The 23745-nt window shown below is 37.9% G+C and overlaps 1 protein-coding gene across 2 annotated transcripts in view; it reads right to left on the bottom strand.

The window, feature by feature from the left end:
- Positions 1-23745, bottom strand: part of LOC105224790 (uncharacterized) — a 53365-nt gene that overhangs the window by 5771 nt on the left and 23849 nt on the right. For both annotated transcript variants that reach the window (XM_049456943.1, XM_049456944.1), the window contains exons 3-5: positions 6539-7431; positions 4960-6475; positions 4715-4898 (exon numbers count right to left, since the gene is read on the bottom strand). In XM_049456943.1, coding sequence (XP_049312900.1) covers positions 4715-4898; positions 4960-6475; positions 6539-7364 — 2526 coding nt within the window. In that variant the 5' untranslated portion in view covers positions 7365-7431. The remainder of the gene's footprint in view (positions 1-4714; positions 4899-4959; positions 6476-6538; positions 7432-23745) is intronic.

Below are 23745 nucleotides of genomic sequence, written 5' to 3'. Positions count from 1 at the left end.
GATTCACACCGAGGAAGGAAAAATAAAAGCAGTGAAAGATTGGCCTCGACCCACCAACATTCATGAACTCCGCAGCTTCCTCGGCTTATGCACGTATTACCGCCGTTTCGTACCTGGATTTGCGAACGTGGCTAGAAGTTTACATGATTTAACAAAGAAGAATCGCCCGTTTGTATGGCAGTTGGAACAAGAAAAAGCGTTTGAGCAGCTTAAGGAACTACTTTGTACGGCGCCGATGTTGGCTTATCCAATACCTGGAAAGAAATTCATCCTGGATACAGATGCGAGCGCTTATGGAATTGGAGGTGTCCTGTCTCAGCTCATCGACGGACAAGAAAGAGTAATTGGGTATTACAGCAGAGTGCTCGGGAAACCAGAGAAAAACTACTGTGTGACGCGAAAAGAACTACTAGCTGTGGTGGAATGTGTAAAACATTTCCACAAGTATTTGTATGGACAACAATTCTTGCTGAGGACTGATCATGCAGCATTAAAATGGTTATTACAGTTTAAGAATCCGGAAGGCCAAATTGCACGATGGATCGAAAGATTACAGAATTACGACTTCGAAACGGAACATCGAAAGGGGATTCACCACAAAAATGCGGATGCATTATCACGTCGCCCTTGTCCACTGGAATGTAAACATTGCTCCAAATCAGAAGGAAAAGAAGGTATAATCGACGTGCGATTACTGAATATAGAACCTGAAGATGATTGGACTCCTCACCGCATCAGAATCAATCAGCTGGAGGATCCTGATCTTGCAAAGCTGGTAATGGCCAAAGAAAATGGGGTACGACCACCAAAGGAACAAATAAGTAGCGAGAGTCCAACTGCAAAAGCATATTGGGCCCAATGGAACAGCATAAACCTCGTTAATGGATACCTTCATCGTACCTGGGAAAGCGAAGATGGTAAACAGTCTCGTCTGCTGATCATAGTACCGAAGTCCATGATCCCGAAAGTATTGAAAGAATATCACAATGGACCTAGTGGAGGGCACCTTGGGATTACAAAAACTATAGAGAAGATTAAACAACGGTTCTACTGGATCGGTTGTCGAGATTCCATAGCAGAATGGATAAGTAATTGCGTAGAGTGCATGGCAGCTAAAGGCCCTAAAGCCAAAAGTCGCGGTAGGCTACAACAGTACAACGTGGGATCACCATTTGAACGAGTCGCAATGGATATTGCAGGTCCGTTCCCAACCAGTACGGCCGGAAACAAATATCTACTGGTTGTCATGGACTATTTCAGTAAATGGCCAGAAGTATATGCCTTACCAAACCAGGAAGCGAAGACAGTAGCCGAAGCGTTTGTAGAAAATTGGATAACAAGGTTCGGAGTGCCCGTCGAATTACACTCAGATCAAGGCAGGAATTTCGAATCTTCCATTTTCCAAGAAGTCTGTACATTATTGGGCATCCACAAGACACGGACAACAGCGTTACACCCACAATCAGATGGGATGGTAGAGAGATTCAACCGAACGCTCGAAGAACATTTGCGGAAAATCGTTGATAAAGATCAACGGAATTGGGACAAGTGCATCCAGATGTTCCTGCTGGCGTATCGTTCAGCGAAGCACGAGACAACTGGTTACACGCCAGCAAAGATTATTTTCGGATCTGATCTGCGACTCCCTGCTGATCTTAAGTTTGGAACGAATCCTACAGCTGTAAGAAATGATGGAGATTATTGTTCTGCCTTAAAGGAAGAAATGAATGAATTGCATCTAATGGTAAGACAGCATACGCATCTGATGAGCAATAAGATGAAGGACCGGTTCGATCAAGCGGCAAATTCAAAAGGTTTTGAAGAAGGTGATCTGGTCCTGTTGTACAATCCACTTCGAAAGAAAGGCTTGTCCCCGAAACTACAGACAGCCTGGGAAGGACCCTATATGGTGATGAAACGACTTAATGACGTGGTATACCGCATACAAAGAAATGGAAAAGCACGATGTAAAATGAAAGTAGTACATTTGGAGAGGCTCGCCCCATTTGGTTCAAGAGGATTTGTGCCTAATCGAGACGATTAGGCTTTAGTGGAGGGCAGTGTTACAAAAAGTAGTATTAAGTTTTATTTGTATTGCTATATGCATCCCTGATTATGAACAATAGCTGTAGGTATATGGAATAGCATTTGTCTTGTTGTAGACATCTGGCGCCACGGCTGTCTGCTTGTCGAAACAATAGACATCTGGCGCCGCACTGTCTGCTTGTCTAGTTAAACAATTGCTGAGTCTGGCGCCGCGACTGTCTGCTTGCGTCTGGCGCCGTATAGCCGTATGTTCTGGTAATTTCCAGACGCGATATTCTAGAAGGACACGTCGGCATCAGCGAGAAGTGCGTGGCTATATAAGCCGTGGCAGCGCCAACGTAATCAATCAGTGCTAAGAGTAAACTGCTATAGTGTAGACGAGTTGTGAAATAAAGAGTTGTTGAATTAAATTAAACAGTGTTGATTTTATTTGTCAATCCAGAGATACGAACCTAACAAAGTAAACTAGCAAGAGTAAATTCGTAACAATATTATACATATACATTACCAGTAACCCTCTATGGACAAACTATTTTTCATAATATATTGGTTGAAATATAGATGCTAAACAATATTCTTAGTGATTTCAGTTTAGACTCTAAAAGGGGGATACACTAACACTTGGTCAAACTTGAAGTTTTATAGTAGTATTTAACCCAATAACCACATATTCTTCAACAGTTCGAATACGGCTTAAATCTTATGACACATCAATGCGCACACCACAAAAGGATATAATAGTGCGAACAAACACCTGGAAGAAGTTTTTCCACATACATACAGCTCATCTGGGTGCCCGGTCACGAAGATATAGCCGAGAATGAAATGGCTGATGAGCTCGCTCGCTCAGCAGTATCCACTAACATGGTAGGACCTGAAGCTTGAAGGGTGGATCCCTTAACCATAAAGGAGCTGCTTCGCAAGACAGAAGGAGTAGGCAGAGAGAGATATTGGTAAAAACTACATGACATGTGGCGTGCCAAATTGCTAATGGGGGTTATAACCTTAGCAGGCTAAAGTATGCACACATCCCTAGTGATAACCACAGAGTACCATTCCTCGTTTATCAATCAATCAATCAACATCTGGCAGATACATTCCAAATACTGTAGCAGGTACCCAAAAAACGATTCTAATTCATTGACATTTGTTAACATAGTTACATAGTTAACTCACCTTTAAACAGAGTGTAGATAACCGGTGCGAACAAAATAATCATAACCTAATACTTTCGAAATTAACTACTCGAGACTATAACTCGAGACTATAACATTGGGAATGTATCAGATATATAACAAACGTTAATTAAGTTACAGCTAAAAGCTGCAGAAAGGTAATTAATAATAGAATATAAAAGCAGCCACATATCGCCTTGACTATATTTATGCATGTAAAAGAAACCGATACAGACTTATAACCATCCAATGAGTATCAAATGATCAGCATTTTACAAAGTGGGTGGTGATTTATGACTTTACAAAGAGCAACAAGATTCACCACTTTAAAATACATATACTATATATTAGGTATTTCTCCCATACAGATGATTATGCCCTGGTGGTACAAATGCGTTGAATGATGCGCATCTATAAGAGCAGATGTTAATTACATGCAGAAAATGAATGTATGCGCTATATTAACGGCGAACTTTAACTATGTTAATAAAGTCAATCAATCTACAGCTAAAACATTAATACAAAAAGAAAAACCCACCCCAACCATTAATTGTCATTGGTCATCTTGAGGAGCATCGCAGGCCATCTTCTCATAAATTGGAAGTGAGCATTCAAAAAAGGCAGAAGTATTTTATCTAAGTCTCAATTACAATTTACAATATGAGTACTTTAATAAAATATCAGTTCATATAAATACAATCATTTGCATTCTACAATCTTAGTTTCGTTTATGTCAAGAAATGCTTTTCCTATTTTGCAAGCACAAAGAGGCTAAAATCGTCAATTTTTACTAAGCTAAATATGAAAAGGTGTCTTCAAGGATTTTAATACTTCACATAACTAGAGAAATGCTAAAACAAAAAAAGTCAACTTCATTTGCACCGAAACTATAGAAAATAAATTCGAATAGCCAGTTTTTTTTTTGTAGATAAAAGTGGCAATGGTGCGATCTGAACAATTTCTTTCGAGATGCCAAATTTTGTCAAGATGCCTCGTTAAACGGAAAAGTTTTCCCATACAAATACTTTTTTTCGATCGTCCAGATTATATGGGTGCTATATGTTATAGCGATCCGATCTAAAACATTTCTTCGAAAATTGTTGCGTTGTCTTGGATATTAAACCATGCCAAATTTCGTAAATATATCGAATTTTGTAAGAATGTCTTGTCAAATCAAAAAGTTTTCCATATAAAAAAAAATGATATCGATCGTTCAGTTAATGTTATAGTTATACGATATCGGTTCTGACAAATGAGTAGACAAGAAAGGACATGTACAAAACTTCAGAACGATATCTATAAAACTGAGGGACTAGTTTCCGTATAAACATATGAGTGCAGAGAGACTAAATTGACTCAGCTCGTAGGGGTGATCATTTACATATATGTATACTTCATAGGGTCTCCGACATTTTTTCTCTGTATTTTTTCTCTGTATTACCAACTTCGTGGCAAACTTAATATACCACAAGTGAAAATATTTGTCGTCATACCTCCAAATCGTGTTCAGTTATATTGTAAGTGGAGACCAATTGTTCAACTAAACTATCCAAACGGGAATGCAGGCCCGATAATGCAGCAGATGCGCCCGAGACCGAATAGTTTTGTTGCATCATCATTTCCTTCGATTTACTTTCCAGTGCTGCATATTTGGATTGTAGCATACGATTCTCCTGTCTGAAATAGGTCAACCTTAATTGTAATTATACGATTTTAACGTATGTTGCACTCAACTCACCTTCGCTGCTCATTAAGCCGCACTAAGTGACGACATTCATCGCGCAAAACCTTCACCTCTTCCTCACGTCCCGACAACTGTTGTTTGCAAGCTTGATGCTCATTCTCCAGTTCTTTTAATGCATCACATAATGCTGATTTTTCATGTTGCAGAAAGTCTTGCAATTCATTCGACTCCTGCTCGATAGCGGCTTTTTCTTGCAACAAACATTCCTGCGCGGCCAGTGAACGATTCATTTCAAGCTGTAAGGATCGGCACAACTGACGCAGCTGTCCAATCTCGTGTTGACGCTCGATTAACTCATGACCACTCATTTGTATTTGCGATTCCAGCATGAGTAAACTGTCGTGACCACTTCCACTACCCTCGTCCGACGTTGGCGTAGTAGCGTCGCCGTCCAAACTAATGCCACTCACGCTCCCGCCTGTAATACCGTATTTTCCACCCGCTAAACGTGCCTTTTCCAACATACTCATCACCCGTTCCGTATTTAAATTTAATTCACGCTGTGTAGCTAACTTCTCTTCACGTTCGCGTTGAAGCTTAGCACTCAGTTCATGTTCACGCTGCGCTAATTGACGCACCTCATCTCGTAATCGCTCTAATTCAGCATCACGTATATCAGTCTGTGTGGTCTGTTCATTTTGTTCAACTGCATCTACAGCACGCGTTGCTGGGGTCCGCCCAGCAAACACATTCTCCAAATCTTCCCCGGTGAGCGCCGTCTGAACGCTAGTCTCATGGTATATGCGCGTTTTAGGTGGCTGCGCTGGTGTTTTTCGTGTATGTATCAATGAGCGCGGTTGATTGCTTTGTGGCGTTGATGCACCAAAGGCGCTTACTAGACTTCGGCGCGTGCTTACCATTACTGACGTGGTCATACGTGTATCACGCGTTATTGAACTACTGCGCGAGTCAGGCGTAGCTGTCAAGTCTTCGACGGACTTTTGTTTACGCCGCCGAGGCAGCGTGCTGTATGGATTTGAACTTGTATTGTTGTTGGTGGACTTCATTTCCATCGATGCCATCATGTTTGAGGAGCGCATCTTTAGTGACATCAAATCTGGGGTCACAGAGACACCACGCTTCGCAGCCCCGCTAGCTGTGCTAGAGGTGCGTGAATTGCCGGGCCAACGGCCATCCTCTTGAGGTGTACACGGCGTACGCGCACGACTTAATGACGGTGTACGTTGTACTAGACGCTGCATGCTCATAGACTGCGTGCGACTCAGTGTGTTCGGCAAGGAATCTGGCTTCTGTGGTTTTGTGGCACGTGTCGTCGTAGTGGAGCGAAAGGATGAAGTTGGTGCCGCCATTAAAGTCTTATTGGTGGCATTAGTCGACTGTGGCTTGTCAGCATGACGTTGTGCTACCATCGACGCTACTGCAGGTACATGACGCGACAAAGATGAAGTACGCTTTACACTAGCAGGACGCATACGTGGAGTTGTTGCGCTATTAACTTGGTTTCCAGCCGCGGAAGTTGAGTTACCAGAAATTGGTGTACTGCTGCAATCTGCACAAATAAAACAGTTTGTCATTTTTGACACTATTTTTAAATAATTTTGATCGGACTTACCACGTTCTCGCATACTGCGGGACATTGGAGTGGCAAAAGCGCCACGACCAGCCTCATAAACTCTCATTTTCGTTTTAGTGCTGTTTGAGCGTCGCACTGGTGTTGTCGACACAGTGCCACCACCCAGCATTGATGAACTTTCGCTGCCGTTCTCGCTATAACACTCAAAGCTTTGCGTTGCTGAGGACACTGCACCGTTGGTGGTGCTGGTCGCCAGCTCTGAGCCACAACTAAGCAAACTAGAATTGCCCGATGTATTTAAACCTTGCATACTTGCGTTACTCACATTAGACGGCTGTAACGCCGCAGGAAGCGTCGTCTGATTATTGACATCATCTATACCGCCCGTGCTGCTGGCGTAGCCACCACTAGTACTGCTCAAAGCACGTTGTAATGTTGTGTTTTTTGTGGCGACACTACCTTTCTCATTGCAATTGGTGTCAATGTTGTCATTACTGCCAGCAATTGTTCCACCAACAAGCTTCGTGGTCGCTGTGTCAAGGCCGCTATCACTGCCGCCATCGCATTGACTACAATCGCCCTCATTCAACGCTAAAGCCGCCATTTTACTATTCAAGAGGCCATTGCAATCGCTCTCGAATTGTGGCTCGACAGCCTTAATATTGAAGGAGTCGTTAACTGGTCTATCAGTACTAGGAATACTTGGTAAACTTGGCGGTAATTGTAGGCTGATTTCTGATTCATTGTTTATTTCCTCACTAAAACCGTTACATGAGTCTTCTCTAAACGCAAGCTCCTCCGATTGCAGTTCATCTGTTTGTTGATTTTGCTGTTCACAATCCTGAGAAAATAATATGGCGGACATGTTCCTCCTGTTATGGCTACTGTGTGTTGCTTTCAAGCAGAGTTATACAATTATTGATGCATTTTATCTGAAATATAATGTGAATAACAATGAATATAGTGTATCGAACTTTTTTATGTTTTTATATCACAATAGTATTAACTTTTTGATAATAGAAAGATAGAATTATAGGTAAATACAGATTACTACAGATTATTTCGTCTCATTTCGCCTTCCCAGTCATTAAGCCTTCAAGTTAGTTCTAGTTTAAAAGGAATTTCGGGAATTTTTTTTTATTTAAACACAGGAGTAAAGCAGATGAAATAGAAAAATATTACATGTTCATAATTTGCGTATCCGATGTTGAAGACTTAAAAAGGACTTTGGGCCGTTTTCTTGTTAGCAGTCATCTGTCAGTTAAATTTTAATTAACTTAACCAAGACTACTTTTTTGGGTAAAGAACCTTTTCTTAAACCAGAACTTAACTAATTTATGATAACTAATCAGACATTTAGATAACGGTCTTTAACCCAAGAAAATACAAAAACATACGAGGTGTGTTCAAAAAGTATCGCGACAGTTTGCTGACAGTTTTCTTCGATTACAGGGGCGTAGTGCATCATGAGTTCTTGCCACAGGGAAGAACGGTCAATAAGGAATATTACCTGCAAGTTATGCGCAATTTGCGCGAAGCAATCCGCCAGAAACGCCCGGATTTGTAGAAGAACAAAAATTGGCTTTTGCACCACGATAACGCCCCTGCTCACACACATCGTTGCTTGTGCGCGACTTTTTGGCCAAAAACAACACACTAATGATGCCGCAGCCACCGTATTCCCCAGATCTGGCCCCCTGTGACTTTTTCTTGTTCCCTAAACTGAAGAGGCCCATGAAAGGACGACGTTACGCTTCTCTTGACGAGATAAAGACGGCATCGAAGGAGGAGCTGAAGAAGATAAAAAAAATGATTTTTTGAAGTGCTCGAAGATTGGAGAAACCGTTGGCACAAATGTATAATATCTCATGGGGATTACTTTGAAGGGGACAAAATAGAGATTCATGAGTAAATAAATAACTTTTGAAAAAACACAAAATTCGCGATACTTTTTGAACCCACCTCATACATACTGTAAGAGCGTGGTCGGGATAATTAAAAAAAAAATATTTTATGAAACTTTCATGTTTACATATACATTGTACACATTACAAACAATGATGCAATTTGGTCAATAATATGTCCAGTCACCACCGGCGTTGATATTTGCCTGGAATCTCCGAGGCATGCTTTCTACTAATTTGACGGCGTATTCCAGTGGCAAGGATCTTCAGATCCGACGAATTTCGTAAGACAACTGCTTTAAAGTGTATGTGCGTCTTCCACGAAGCTTCTGTTTAATACATGCCCACACATTTTCAATAGGGTTTGCATCGGGCGACTGCGACGGCCAATCCAATGTAACGATGCCAGATTGAGTTTTCCACTGAGTACAGAGCTTGCTGCGGTGTTTAGGATCGTTGTCCTCTTGCAGAATCCAATCTTAATTTTTTCTCATAAACCATCGTTTGGCAGATAGCAGTAAAGCCTTTTTGTAGATTTTTATCATTTTCTCGGCATTTAGGTTGTCAGTAAAGTGCCGAATCCCTGCTTTGAGAAGCAGCCCTAAAGATGCGCCTTTATTCCACGTTTTACGGTCCGCTGAACAAGTCTATTGGTGGAAGTTGACCAGGCTCGCATGAGGACAGAACGTGCCCACATAGAACATTCATCATTAAAAATGACATTTTCAAAATCTCTATCAATATTCTCATGCGCCCACGAGAGGCGCAGTTTTTCAGTCAACAGAAACTTCTTCATTGTGTTGCGCCATTTCAGTTCATGAGTATGAAGAAGGGTTCGGATAGTTTCGTAGGATATATCTAAACATTTTGCCATTAATTTTGCTTGTTCTTGCTGCAGTATTAAAGCAGGACTCCGCGAAAACAGTTTCACTATTCTTTTTTCATCGTTTTTGTTCACTTTTCTTATCGAACCACGTTCTGGTAAATCATCGACATTTTTAGCCACGTCTTCGACTTTCTCATATATGTATTTAGCAGCCGCTGATTGCGACATTTTGGGACCTTTCGGGTTGATGCAAAGGAACACAGCGTCGTAGCGCAACGCGTACTTAGCACTCATGGCGTTTAACGCGGTTCTCTTTCAAAAGATCAACGACAACTGAACCTTTGTTGACAATGCATCTAGGACAAAGCTTCCCTCTATCGGCTCGAGAAGGAATTAGAGCGAAATCTTTCATTAACTGTCGGTAAATTCGACCACGCTCTTACTTGACAGACTGTATTTACACACTTAAGATCAAATCAACCCAGCCTGGTTGATTTAAGCCGCGCGGACAAAACGTACAAATATAGTTATGGAACTAGTATATGTATGTATGTACATTTATGTAAATATAACTATAACACAAGTCTACGCGTTTATTTTTTTTTTGCCCTAGGTATGAGATCAATTTTGGATATATTTGCATGATTAATGACACAATCAATGGTTTTGGATACAAAAAAGTACCCGGTAATTGTAAATAAAACGCAAAATATTTTTCCGATTTTTGCAGTCCTCGAAACACTTTTCATAAGTACTTTTTGTTTGGCCTTCAGCTTCTTCAAAATTTTTTTTATCTCTTCGATCGACTGAAAACGGGCAGCGGCAATAGCAGTTTGGGGAACGAAAAAAAAATTCCCACGGTGCTAAATCTGGTAAATACGGTGGTTTATGGTATTCTTTGTGTTTTTGGCTTTAAATTCGGTCACAATCGAGTCGATCAAGAACGCGATTCATAGCCAAAATATCCATCAAAATCCTTCAAACGGACTGGCGAGAGTTGTCGAGCTTTCTTGCCATCTCTCTAACACTTGTCTGACGATTTTCAAGCACCATATCCTTCACTTTTGTAATATTTTCATCAGTTGGAGAGATTGAATGTCGTACAGAACGAAGCATGTCTTCAAAGTTATCTCGACCCTCTTTGAAGGCTTTGTACAACTCGTAGGCTTGTGTTTTTGATAAAACTGGATCACCGTAAGACCTTTCCAACATTCGCCAGAATTCCTCATACGAAATTTGGTTATAAATGTAAAATTTGAGACAAACTCTTTGTTCGAAATTTTTATCCATTATAAAAATCGTAAGGCACTGAGGTATACAGACTGAAACAGCTGCTGTAAAAAAACTGGTTGACAGATCGCGCTCATATTTGGCGTAGGAATTAAGGACAGTTCAACCAACTTAGCAAAATACATTTTTTTGAAATATATAATAATTTACCCGGGGAACTCAATTAAAATTTCCAGGTGCTTTTTTGTCACAATGTATCTATATTTTTCTAGTTGACAATATTTTCTTGAGGACCGGTAATAATTTGTCGATACCAACAACCTTGATACCTTTAGTCCATCACTTTTAGATCCAAGTGGAACTGCTCTCTTTGTTTCTCACTATAAATTCATAAATTATACGAAGATTTCTACAGATGATTGCAGAAACAGTCTTAACTTAATACTTATATTTGCTCTTAGAATCTTCAAGTTTGTCAGCATATTTTGCAAAATTTCTTCATAATTATGTTATTTCTGGTTAACTAGAGAAATTTCCAATAACAATACTAAATTTTACAAATTTTTTTTTTATAATAACATTTTACCAATGTAAAAACTGTATTTTTCATGGGGACCGACAAACAGCCCATCTTTAAACATCTCCATACCAAACTTCAGAAATTTTCTACTAATGTAATCAAAACAATAGGGGGATTATATTGCTCTTACAAGATTGCACGATGACACAAAATGCAAAAATCCTATCCCGAAATATGCAAGGGCACGAGAGCACCCATCGCAGAATCTGGTGGTATATGAATTGGAAGAAAAGCTTTAAACTATCTTATGTTACCAATCTTCTTCTACTTTTTATTATACTGCTGCCTTTTCTCTTTAGCTTGCGGCGCACCTTCTCCATTCATTTTTATTAAAAACTGTTGTCTAATTTAAGCAGAAATTACAAAAACTTTTTAAAACTAACCTTCCACAACAATTTAACGGCAAAATATGTACATATGTCTTTATGAAGTACATATAACAGCTGGCACACGGGTACAATTATTTTTTTACGTGTCATTGCGCGAAAATTAACATGAGCTTTGGCCTGTCACATTTTACAACCATTGAAAAGATTTTCTGCGTGTGTTTAGTTCTTGTGTCATTTCACAAATGGGAAAACTTTGAAATCAGTACAATCCGTGCACCGCGTAAGGGATTTGCAAGAGAAAGAGAATTCCCCTAATATTCTTTCACATCCACCACTTTGCTTTAACATTTCTTAATTGATGAGATACTAAATTTCTGATTTCTTAGACCTCACTTCCACTGATAACTTTTACCGATTTCATTGAATTTGGCGACATCGTTTTTTCTGAGAGCATGTAAACTACTTTTGTAACGCAAAGGGAGATTTTCATTGATATTTAGTAGACGGTAGGTCTAGATTCCTCTAGTGGCCCGATGGTAGAACTTGCGCGCGGTAAGGTATGCCAACCGTAAAAGGCGACAAGAATCGAATATGCGCTAAGTCTGTTATTTGACTTACCTTAGCAATTCAATTTCAGCATTGTATTGTCAGAAATAGAGCTATAATACCCAGCTTGAACTGATATCATAGACTTTGAATGAGATACTTTCTATTGAAAGGACTTTTAAAGTTCAAGCGACAAATATCATCAGTCATTGAGTTTGATAAATGTTCAACTGGTAGTAGTAAAAGCTACAAGGTCTGACGGGAGACTTAAATCTGGTACGGGGAGTAGCTAGCCCTTGGACTGCTATCTGCAATCTGCTCATTGTGTTTAGCCCTGTCGGGGAATTCGAGGGGACTGTGGTTTAAGTCTAAAGGCAGGTAGAATTTAAAATTCAGCTCAGTCTGGAGTCGCACTGCTACCGAGTGCCGGACCCTTAGCACGGCAGAGGTTTTAGGTCGACCTCGAACCCGACCAAGGTGGAAAAAGGTGTAACATCCACCTAATCAATTGAAACCAAACAATACTTACAAAAAGCATGTATTATTGGGGGCTCCGATGAAAGCATTGTATTGATCCATGTGTTAGATAAGGCCGTCGTCAGTCGTTTACGACACGTCGGCGACTATGAGCTGTAACTAACAAATACTATGAATTTCGGTCTGAATTTTTTACAACATGTTTTCAATAGGTTTTACTGTCAAAATAAAAAGAAAAATTGAATTTTCGAAGTGATTACATGAGAATACCCCCTTAAAACCTTCTGCATAATTTTTTGCATATTTTCGGTAAAGAGCCTGAGAGTGGGGTTCAAATGATTCTTATATACATATGCGAAAGAGGGGCACAATCCCTTATCATAACTAAATAAATAAATTACTAACAAGCCAATCAAAATATAAAAAATGCCATTACATAAAAACAAGCGCACAATCAAGATTTTCATGAATAAATTCGTAATAAGCACACTTGCAACCAGGACAATAAAAAAATGTCGTTTTATAGAGTTGTCTAATCATATACATACTTATGTATGTAGTACATAATTGCTTAAATTCAGCAAAATACTGTAAGTCAATTTCGATGCGTCGACTTACTATTTTATTGAATTTGTCATGATTTGTTCATATTGTCATTGCAGGGGCATCTTTTGTCCACGAAAAAATATTGTCAAATTATACGCTTAACGCTTATACCTCGTAATTATGTTACGACAATTTACCGTAATGGCGTACAACTACAACAAGCACTAGCAACAATAATATCAATATCATTGTCCATAATACAATTAAACTAACAACAATAAACGCTCATAATCTTGTACTGTACATAGAGGTATAGATGTATGCAATACATGCATATGCACTATAAATGGTTGTAATTACATTGGTGCATAAATACGCAATGACATGATTTTCAAATATTAAATTGATAGCTTTTACGAACGTACTGTCGATTTCACCTAAGATGCTCACATCGGAACACTGCAATGTAATATGTATGTATGTATATATATATTTACGCTTAACGTTAGTGCATTCATACAAATACTTACATATAGACACACACATTTATGACTTTATTATTTAGTACACTCTATTCTCCACGGATTGGGAGCATAAGTTTAAGTCGGTCGTTCACTTCCTGCTACAAACTTATGTATGCATACTAGTCTGTTTGTATGTTTGTATAATAACATCACAGATGCTGTAGATTTTTAATGATCTTATTTTATTAGCCCTCGTTATATTGCACATTTGTACGCGCATGCGCACACACATATTTCTACATAAATATTGTATACGCATACATATGTATGTGAATGTACGGAAGATGTAATGTTAATCAGTTATACTATATGAGTGCCGATTGCCATCTGAAGCAGTTACTAGCCCAGTAACTTAATTACCGTGAGAGTGTTTGTTAATTGAATATACTATATATACTGAGCATTGTTATTTTAGTAAAATGCTCTCAGAAAACGAATATTCAAATGCAAATGAAAGATCGGTAGCGTCAAAGTTTACTTAATTATATTTCTGAGGATCGAACAAAATAAAAATAAAATATCGTATAAAGCTAACCCGACGGTTCATGCAACCAAACTAAAAACGATAGTGTAAGAATTCGTATTGAAATATACACATAAATATGATCGTTATTCAATCAATATCTGTTGTCGATTCAAGTGAGCTAGGAGCACGTACATATGTACATAAGATACCATAGTATAACTTACTTGGAAGAGTCCACACTAATAATAATATTTATAACAAGCAGTCTTGGAAGCCATTAAAATTGAATCCATATGTTTGAAGACGGTCTTTCGAAAACACGTGTATAAATTTCTCCACGTCTCAAATCATCGAAAATATGGCGAAATTGCTCTGAATTCCTGTCATATCTAAAGGGTGATCCATTTCGAGATTCCCTACATAAAACATAGAAACTTCAAATGTAATGGGGAATATTAATTATCATTCGAAAGAAAATTCTTTGGCATTTCGTTTTTGAAAATAGTCTCTTTCAGATGCTCACCGCGATTACAACTCAGATAGTCCATCCATTGAGTTCAATTTTCGATGACTCGTTCAAGCATTTCGACTGGTAACTGGCGAATGACACGCGTGATGTTTTGCTCCAAGGCCTGAATCGAAGCGGGATTGTCCGCATAGACTTTAGACTTTACATATCTCCACAGGAAAAAGTCTAACGGCGTGACATCACTTGATCTTGGCGGCCAATCGAGCGGCCCAAAACGTGAAATTATCTGCTCATCGAAGGGTTCCTTCAATAAATCCATTGATTGATGCGAGGTGTGGTAGTGGTGCCATCTTGTTGAAACCAAGTGTCGCCGAGATGACGAGTAGTCGGTTAACATAGCCTGATAACGGTCGCCATTGACGGTTACGTTCTCACCGGCATTATTTTTGAAGAAATATGGACCGAGAATTCCACCGGCCCATAAACCACACCAAACCGTTATTTTTTTGGAGTTTGATCTTCATCCCATAAGTGAAAATTTTGGTTGTTTACATACTCATTGAGTCAGGAATGGGCCTTATCGCTGAGCAAAATTTAGCAAAAAAACGTCGGATCTTCATTTTTTATATGATTTCAATTTAAGATCTCGGCGTAAAATGCGCCAAGTCGTTCCATACGTCAGTCCAAGTTGCTGCGAATGTCGCCGAATCGACTATCCATTTCATATACACTCTCCGCTACGGCTGAGTGCTATTTTCTTCACTGCGTGCTGCACGTGGGGTATTATCGAATATTATCCAATAATGAATGCTTGATCTCAAGATGGGTGATGGTGTTGCGAATTGTACGCTCAGTACGCCGATTATGTTGACTATAAGTTGACCGAAGCGCGCGAAACACATTCTTTACAGAAAGTAAATTTTCGTAATAAAGTTGAAGGATTTTTAAACGTTCTTCAGACGCAAGACATTCCAAGATGTAATGCCAAACAATACTGAAAAAAAATAACATGACAGCTGGACACGACTCACGCATGATCTCTTAAAAAATGCTATTGAAAAAATTACCTATATTTGGATCACACGTTACCATATTCTTCATATCCCGCCCCCAACGACTTTTTCCTTTCCTCAAATCTCACGCTAAAAGTAAATTAGAAACATGGAGGAAGTAATCTCAAAACTGGATGTTGGAGTTGGAGAATTGATGCAATCAATGTACCTTTCCCCAAAAACTATAACAGTAGAATTTATAAACAAAACGAAAAGAAATTCGGTCAAGCCAATTTAATTGAATAAGAAATATTGAACGAATATTTGTCAATTATATAGTGTCTTACAAGAAATTGCTTACTTAACAGACTTACAAAAAAGAGAAGACATGACAATTTTTGATTATTGAATTAATGACTTAAAATAATATGGATTAACACAAGGATTTAATTTTTATAATATTCATTTATGTAAGTTTAACGAGCTATATGATATTATTAAATTGAAATAGCGGTTATAACTTCGTTGATACTTGGTCCGAAATCACATCCAAGGTCGGGTACCTTTCTTCTCCCTCTGTGTAGGATTGATTTTTTCTATTTTTGTCAAATATCAACAAATTTTTAATAATCACTTTACGTGACATAACATTATTAATATATTACTAATAATAGATCCAATAAAATATTTGTAACTAATACACAAAAATATATAAAACCAGCATAATCTCGCCGCTAAAATAAATCAAACACAAAAACTCCCTGTCACGAACTTCCAATCGCCTTTTGTTTACACAAATATTTAGGGTTGAGCCTTGTAAACACAAAATACCAAATTAACAACAACCAAAATAAGAGTGTGCTCTATTGTTGTGTTTTATGGACAGATCCTCCACCTTCGCCGACAGCATTGTGTTCCATCAGACGTGCATTTTTTTCTGTTTTTTTCTGTTTGTAAAAAAAAATGTGTTTGCGTTCCTCCTGCATTTGCAGTAAAACGAAAATCGATTAACTCTGCGTGTCCGCTGTTGCATGTAGAAAAACGATATACATAAATACAGTAATTCACAAAAGTATTCGGAAAATTAATTTCAGGAAAGAAATTGACTGCAATTATTACAAAAGCTTTATTATTATTAAAATAATAGATAGATAATAGAGATTTCTCCCCATTCTTATAACTGCTTCTGTAGGCCAGATGTTATGTTGTGTTTGTGGATAGCACGTTCCATATCTGCCCACAAGTGTTCAATCCAATCAAGATCTAGGAACTGAATGATGTTTCTGAAGCTTTTGTGGTCTAGTCCAATGTCCACAGCTTTGTATTGTGAGCTGTATGTGGCGGATCGTTGTCCTGCTGAAACATGTTACGACCGGAAACCCTGAATTTATCCGCGTTAACATTTATATTATATTTTAATATTTCAATATGTTGCCAGTCATTCATTTTATCAGTAATATACCGCATGCTTCCGACACCGTTGACACAGTACATTTCTACCCACGCGTTTAACCGAACATATTGTGTCTTTCCTTTGCATTTCGAAATTCACTTTTCGCTAAACTTTGTTGTCAGAATCAGGTTCAAATATGTTGCACTTAGTTCCGTTACTAAGAATTACTTTCGACTAAAGACAAAATAATCGGGCTCTACAAATTTTTTATTCAAACTGAACATAAATTACTATTAGCAGCTTGTAATGCCAACAATAAACACGGGACTCTTGCAAAGCCTGCTAAAAACTAAATTTCCGAATAATTTTGTCATGTTGGTTTGGTCAAGTTTTTACTTAAGTAGTTTAAATTCCTATTTTTGTTCCAAATATGTCGCCATTGACGGTTACGTTCTCATCGACATCTTTTCATCCAACAATGAATGCCGAGTCTCAAGATGGGTGATGATATTGCGAATTGTACGCTCAGTATAAGCCATAAGTTGAGCAAAGCGCGCGAAACATATTTTTTACAGATTTTTTCATAATAAAGTTGAACGATTTATAAATGTTGACCTAAGTCATTGAATGATAAAATGCCAAACAATACTGAACAAATATTACACAACTGTTTGACAGGACTCACGCTTGATCTGTCAAAAAAGGCTATTGAAAAAAGTACTTTTACTTGGATCACCCGATATATCTTTTTCAACGAATATAACTTTGCTAATCTAAATTACTTTGAATCTTCTTAATTTTTTGTTATATGTTAACACTCCAAAATATATTAATACACTATGCTGCATCTAAATACATACAAGTATATAAAAATATACAGTAAAATAATGTCAGAAATGAGAAATTTAAAAATAATATAATCATTTCTTTTTTTATAAACTATTCTTCCACTATTATGCATTGCAAAACTAATACCAGAAAGTCAATTATACTAAGAAAACGGATCACCCTAAAGTACATCCATTATGTGCAATTTCGTATACAAATGTTTGCGTATAAAAAATATATGGTACACAACATCAAAGCTGAGGGCGACATGCCTCCTGAAAGCCAAACACACTCCCCTTTTGCAAAGATACAGCTTTCATACGACATCATTTTACATTTTATACCCGATGCATTGTCATTACAAATATGTATGCAAAAGTATGCTATATGTCGATATTTGTGTGAAAGATTGTGCGTGATACGAGTGTAATAAAATTAAGCAGAGAGAGCGACATTAGCGAAGGTATTATGAAATTCAACCCGCACTAATTTTACTTCGCTGCATAATAGGGTTAATAGAGGTTAGTAATCAGTTGGTGCATTGCCACACATTTCATTATTAAAAGTTTTCAAAATTAGGAACCTAATATGTTATATTATTTTATAAATGTATTCCCAACGCACTCATTGATTCCCATTCAACATTTTTCGTTGGTTTCTATAAACTAAAATATTTGATGCAAAAGTATATTTATCAAGCCTATCCATATCTCGTCCGATAACGAAATATGATATTACCGAAAAAAGGTCTATGGCACTTTGCAGAAGCCATCTTAAACTAGAAGTATATACTTATATACAAATATAGATATATGTATGTAGATTCTTAATATATGTATATATATGTAGATTCTTAATATATAATAAGAGAAAAAAATTTCGGTGATCCTAGTAGAGGTAGTTTTTTCAATAGCCTGTCTGCCACAAAACAGGTGTCAGTCGTGTCAAGCTGTTACGTTTTTTTTATTCAGTATAGATACCCATCTGGAAACCCAGCAACAAGATTGGATTCGACCGTATAAACCAGGCTCAGCACGCAGTAAGGAAAATAAATCAGCCGTAGCTAAGACTATACACGAAAACCGTGCAGAGTCGATTCGGCGTTTTACGTCGAGATCTTAAAATAAAAGCGTACAAAATACAGCTTGTGTAGGAACTAACGGCTATTGAAAAGTTCCAAGAAGAACCGACGCTTTCGAGTCAGATGTTGTTCAGCGATGAGGCTCATTTTTAGCTATGTAAACAAGAAAAATTGCCGCATTTGGAACGAAGAGCAAATGGAAGAGATTCAAGAGCTGCAATTTCTTCCAGAAAAACAACAAATCGCATCAATTAATGGATCTATTCAGGAAACACTTCGCTGAGCAGATAATTTTACGTTTTGGTCCGGTAGATTTGTCATCAAGATTATGTGATATCACACCATTACGCTTTTTCTTGTGAGGATATATAAAGTCTATGGTCTACGCCGTCAATCTCGTTTCGATTCAGGCCTCGTAGCAAAACATCACGCGTGTCATTTGTGAGTTACCAGCTGAAATGCTCGAACGAGTCGTCAAAAATTGGACTCGGATGGACCATCTGAGACGTAGCCGCGGCCAACATTTGAAGGAGATAATCCTCAAAAAATAAATGTCAAAGAATATTCTTTCGAATGGATCACGCTTTATTATGTCGTCATTGTCGATGACAAGCATATTTGAACAGTGCCTTTTGCAAAACTTTTGGATGGTCCACGGATAACAAGCTTTTCAACCGACAGTTCTCTTTTTTGCAATGGGGTATCCTCGTGCGCTTGCATACATATGTATTTTAGTATAAGAATGTTTCTTTTTGCAGTCGAGAACTTGTGAACAGCTCAATTAAAAATATCACAATTTGTAGATCACTGACGAAACAAGCAAATAATTTTTATGTTCTCACTCATCTTCATCGATTCAGACAATGCTCTATCTCTCCATTTTGTACTCATAAATATTTTAAGTGTTATCAATATGCAATTGAAGGCTGTTTCATTATATTTGTCATTGTTTGATAGTTGGAAAATTTATAACCAATCGATTATTCATTAAGCACGAAACGACTAGTCCATGGACAATCGGCGTTACGGCTAAAATAATTAGAATTTCTATAGAATTACTTTCTTGCATTTGAAAAGAAATCGATACTCATAGGCAAAACTGGAAAATATTAATTTAATATGCCACGGAAGTTGCTCGCCGCTTGCCACGTTGCAAGTGTCGAATGTATACATTCTCGTGTTGTGCAGCGAAAGTATTATGGCGTATTGTACTAAAAAAACGTGGGAGCATTTGTTGTTGGAATAAGTTTAATCGAGTCAAGCCAACGCTGGTGGCAATCCGCAAATGCGCCGCTGACAAGCCCGTACAACCAGTCAGCCGGCTGAGTGAGCAGGCGGTAGGCACATTCACTGCAGCGCGAACAAGCAGTGAAGTGAATACACAGGCGAGCGGTGCATATGCTGCCACAACCAACGCGTTTTAGTTCCTCAATTCGTTGCAGCGCTATATGCAGACTGGCTGCTTGATTAGTTAAGTTGGCTTGGCTGCGAGTAGTGCAAAATACTCATTCGCATTTGCTCTAAGTAGTATAGATATTTCTGTATACGCAAAGTGCAAGTCAATCGCTGCCGCAGATAGTCAACGAACTTACGGTTTGAACTAGTGACTGACTGCCTGTTCGCGCAACGTAGGCACACCATTTGATTCTTTCAAGTTGCTATAAACATTTACTGCACATTTACAGTATTGCGATGTATAATAGCATACACATATGTATGCAACATTGGCAATAACGATTCGTCACCTCTCTGCTCAATACATTTAAGCTCCTCTATTTTGTTAAGAAATTTTATTCGAAACAACGAAATGATTAAAATGAAGTCAATACAATGTGTACGTCTTAAAAGTATTATAATAGCTCGCTATTGTATCACTTTCTCATTATGTCAGTCTATGTGATTTATACTATTTGTTTGTTCGATTCGTTGCTCTTCAAGGCTTTTCGAATTGTGCTCAGCTGCTATTTTCTATTAGCGCAAATATAAGTATAAAATGTTGAAATACTTTAGGGAAGCAGACTTTAATTGAATGTTTCCGATACAACAGTTATACATACATAATTGCCAGGAAACTTTTAATCCCCAGAAACCGTATAAATTATATACGCTTGTCTTTCTGAAGTACATAAAGTGCATTCGACGTTTTTTACTATGAGTGATATTGTTCAACAAAGAAGCTCCATTAAATTTTGTGTACGGATTCAAATTTCTGGGGCCGAAACGTTCAGAATGTTGGAAAAGGCCTTCGGTGATAATTCGAGCAAGTGTTTTTGATGGGTAAAAAGTATTCAATTAGGGTCGAGAAAGCGTTGACGACGAACCACGTCCAGAACGACCATCAACATCACCTGATAATCAACACGTCAATAAAATAAAGGAATTGGTGCTCGTCTTGGCTCCCACGTCACTATTGATGGTCATAACTTCGAAGTCGTAGATAACTTCGCCTATCTTGAAACCAGCATTAACATCAACAACAACGTCAGGCTCGAAATCCAGCGCATAATAACTCTTGCCAACTGGTGCCACTTCGGACAGAGTAGGAAATTGAGAAGTAAAGTCCTATCTCTACGAACAAAGACCAAACTCTACAAGTCCCTCATCCTTCTCGTCCTGCTATATGGAGGCATGGACAATGACATCATATGATGAGTCGACCTTAGGAGTGTTCGAGAGAAAAGTTTTGCGGGAGATTTATAGCTCTTTGCGCATTAAGTAGTAAAGAAGAAGAATTGGTGCTTGAGAATCGAAGATTAACAGTCAAAGATCTTACTGGCATCGTTGAAATATCGGAACGATCAAAGAAAACCATTTTGAATCATTTGGGCCTAAGAATAGTGGAAACGAGATTGGTTCCGAAATCACGCAATTTGAATGTCGAGAATACATATATGTATATCATAGTGCGCAATGTGTATTGTATTAAAATAATAAGAAAATATAATTTAAGTTTGTAATTATTTTTCAATGATAACTTTCAAAAAGTAATATGTTAGCCAAGGAAATAATTTTAATATTTTCCACAACACTGTACATAGGTAGTTCATGCATTCGCCTATGCATTTTATTGCTGTAATTAACCTGCAGATTGCCGTACGTCTGTTTTCAGTGTTTGTGTTTGTTCTCAGTTTTGTTGTGTTTTATGCTTTATTGGCTGAATTTGTTAGGCGTGAACTACGGTGTGATTTGCATTATTTCTCAGTTTCTATTATTTCCCAAAACTATAAGTATATATGTACGTATACGAGTGAATGCTTTATGTGTGTAGGACTTTTGTTGGTTTTCCTCTTTTACATTTCCGTGCCTTGCAACAAGGGTCAGATGCGGGCAAACCCTTAGTTGCAAATTTCTAACAAATGTGTGTTAAATTAAATAAATTCTTCAGAAAATTTCAAAAATACATACGTCACGTCCGTCCATAGATCTTACTATAGAAAATCTATGAATTATAAAGTGTATACTGAAAACATTTAACGAATATGTCGGATTGAAATAGGCAACCGACATATTCGTAAAATGGAAACTACGAGGTTAACGTTTTTTGACACTAGAAGAGGTGGTTGAACGCATGTTTTGGAGATATGTACATCAATCAGATTGGCTAAAGAGCTTCGATGATTGTTTCAAGGGCATGCAAACTTTATAGAATATGGAGAATATTTGGAAAAATAATAAAGAGATTATCGATTATTAATATTAATATTATATAATAGTACCTAACGGTTGTTTGTAACACCGTAAAATTAATCCATAAAGGATTAATCCGTAAGGATACTTAACGAAGGAATTTGAAGCAGTTGACCATTGTCACAAAAGCTAGAGTACATAAAATATTATTTACTAACGGATGATCCAAGTAGAGGTAATTTTTTCAGTAGCCAGTTTTTAACAGATCAATGGTCGTGTCAAGCCTCAAAGTGTTCAGTATGGTTTGGCATTTCATGATGAAAAGACTTACGCCTGAAAAACGTTTATAAATCGTTCAACTTTACTACGAAAAATCACGTTCTGTAAAGAATGTGTTTCGCGCGCTCCGCTCAACTTATGGTCAACATAATCGGTCTATTCGCAATACCATCACCCATCTTAAGACCCAACATTCATTATTGAATAATATAGACCACTCAAGCACGCACGCAGTGAAAAAAATATAGCAGCCATAGCTGAGAGTGTACACACGTGGAATCAAATCCGCGCCGTTCGCAACTCGGACTGACGTTTAGAACGACTTGGCATATTTTACATAGAGATCTTTAATTGAAAGCGTACAATATTGTACAAGAAGGCTTCAATCTATGGGCTCTTGAAAAGTTCTTAGTGATATTACACCTTTAGACTTTTTCCTGTCAGAATATGTAAAGTCTAAAGTCGCTGCGAACGATCGCGCTTCTATTCAGGCCTTGGAGAAAAACATCACGCGTGTAATTCGCCAGTTACCAGTCGAAACGCTCGAAAGAGTCATCGAAAATTGAACTCAACGGATGGATCATCTGAGACGTAGCGCAACCATTATTCGAAAGAGATAATCTTCAAAAAATGTATGACAAAGAATGTTCTATTCGAATGATTATACATAAACATTCCCCTTCAATTTGAAGTTTAAGTGTTTTTTCTTTAAATAAGAAGGGAACCTCGAAATGGATTGCCCTTTATAATTAAACTAAAGTATTGCGGATATTTCGAAATGCTTCACAGCACATTCTTAAAAGTTGTCACTGGTTGCGCCTGAAATTAGTTCTCCTTTACTTTATATTTAATATTTTCACGACACAAATTCAAGTTGTCAGCTGTTTTCAAGTGAAATGTCGCTTTACTACATCAATTTCTCAAACCACTATTAATCACCCCTTGTATGTACGTCATCTTTACCGACTGCATTCCTGACTTTTTTATTTTCACTCTGTAAAATGTTTAATTGAATCAAATGCCACAACTGCATCTTGTAATTGATTCACTTAATTTAATTCATTGCTATTAAACTTCTCAAAGACTCCCACTACCGTTTTCTTGTATAGACAAAGATTACTAGGTTCTGCATAAGTTTCTAACGGCAAT

The sequence above is a fragment of the Bactrocera dorsalis genome, chromosome 5 (genome assembly GCF_023373825.1).
Source record: "Bactrocera dorsalis isolate Fly_Bdor chromosome 5, ASM2337382v1, whole genome shotgun sequence".
Classification (NCBI taxonomy): domain Eukaryota; kingdom Metazoa; phylum Arthropoda; class Insecta; order Diptera; family Tephritidae; genus Bactrocera; species Bactrocera dorsalis.
The sequence above is the reverse complement of the archived record's forward strand: the minus strand, read 5'-3'. Positions and strand labels throughout refer to the sequence as shown.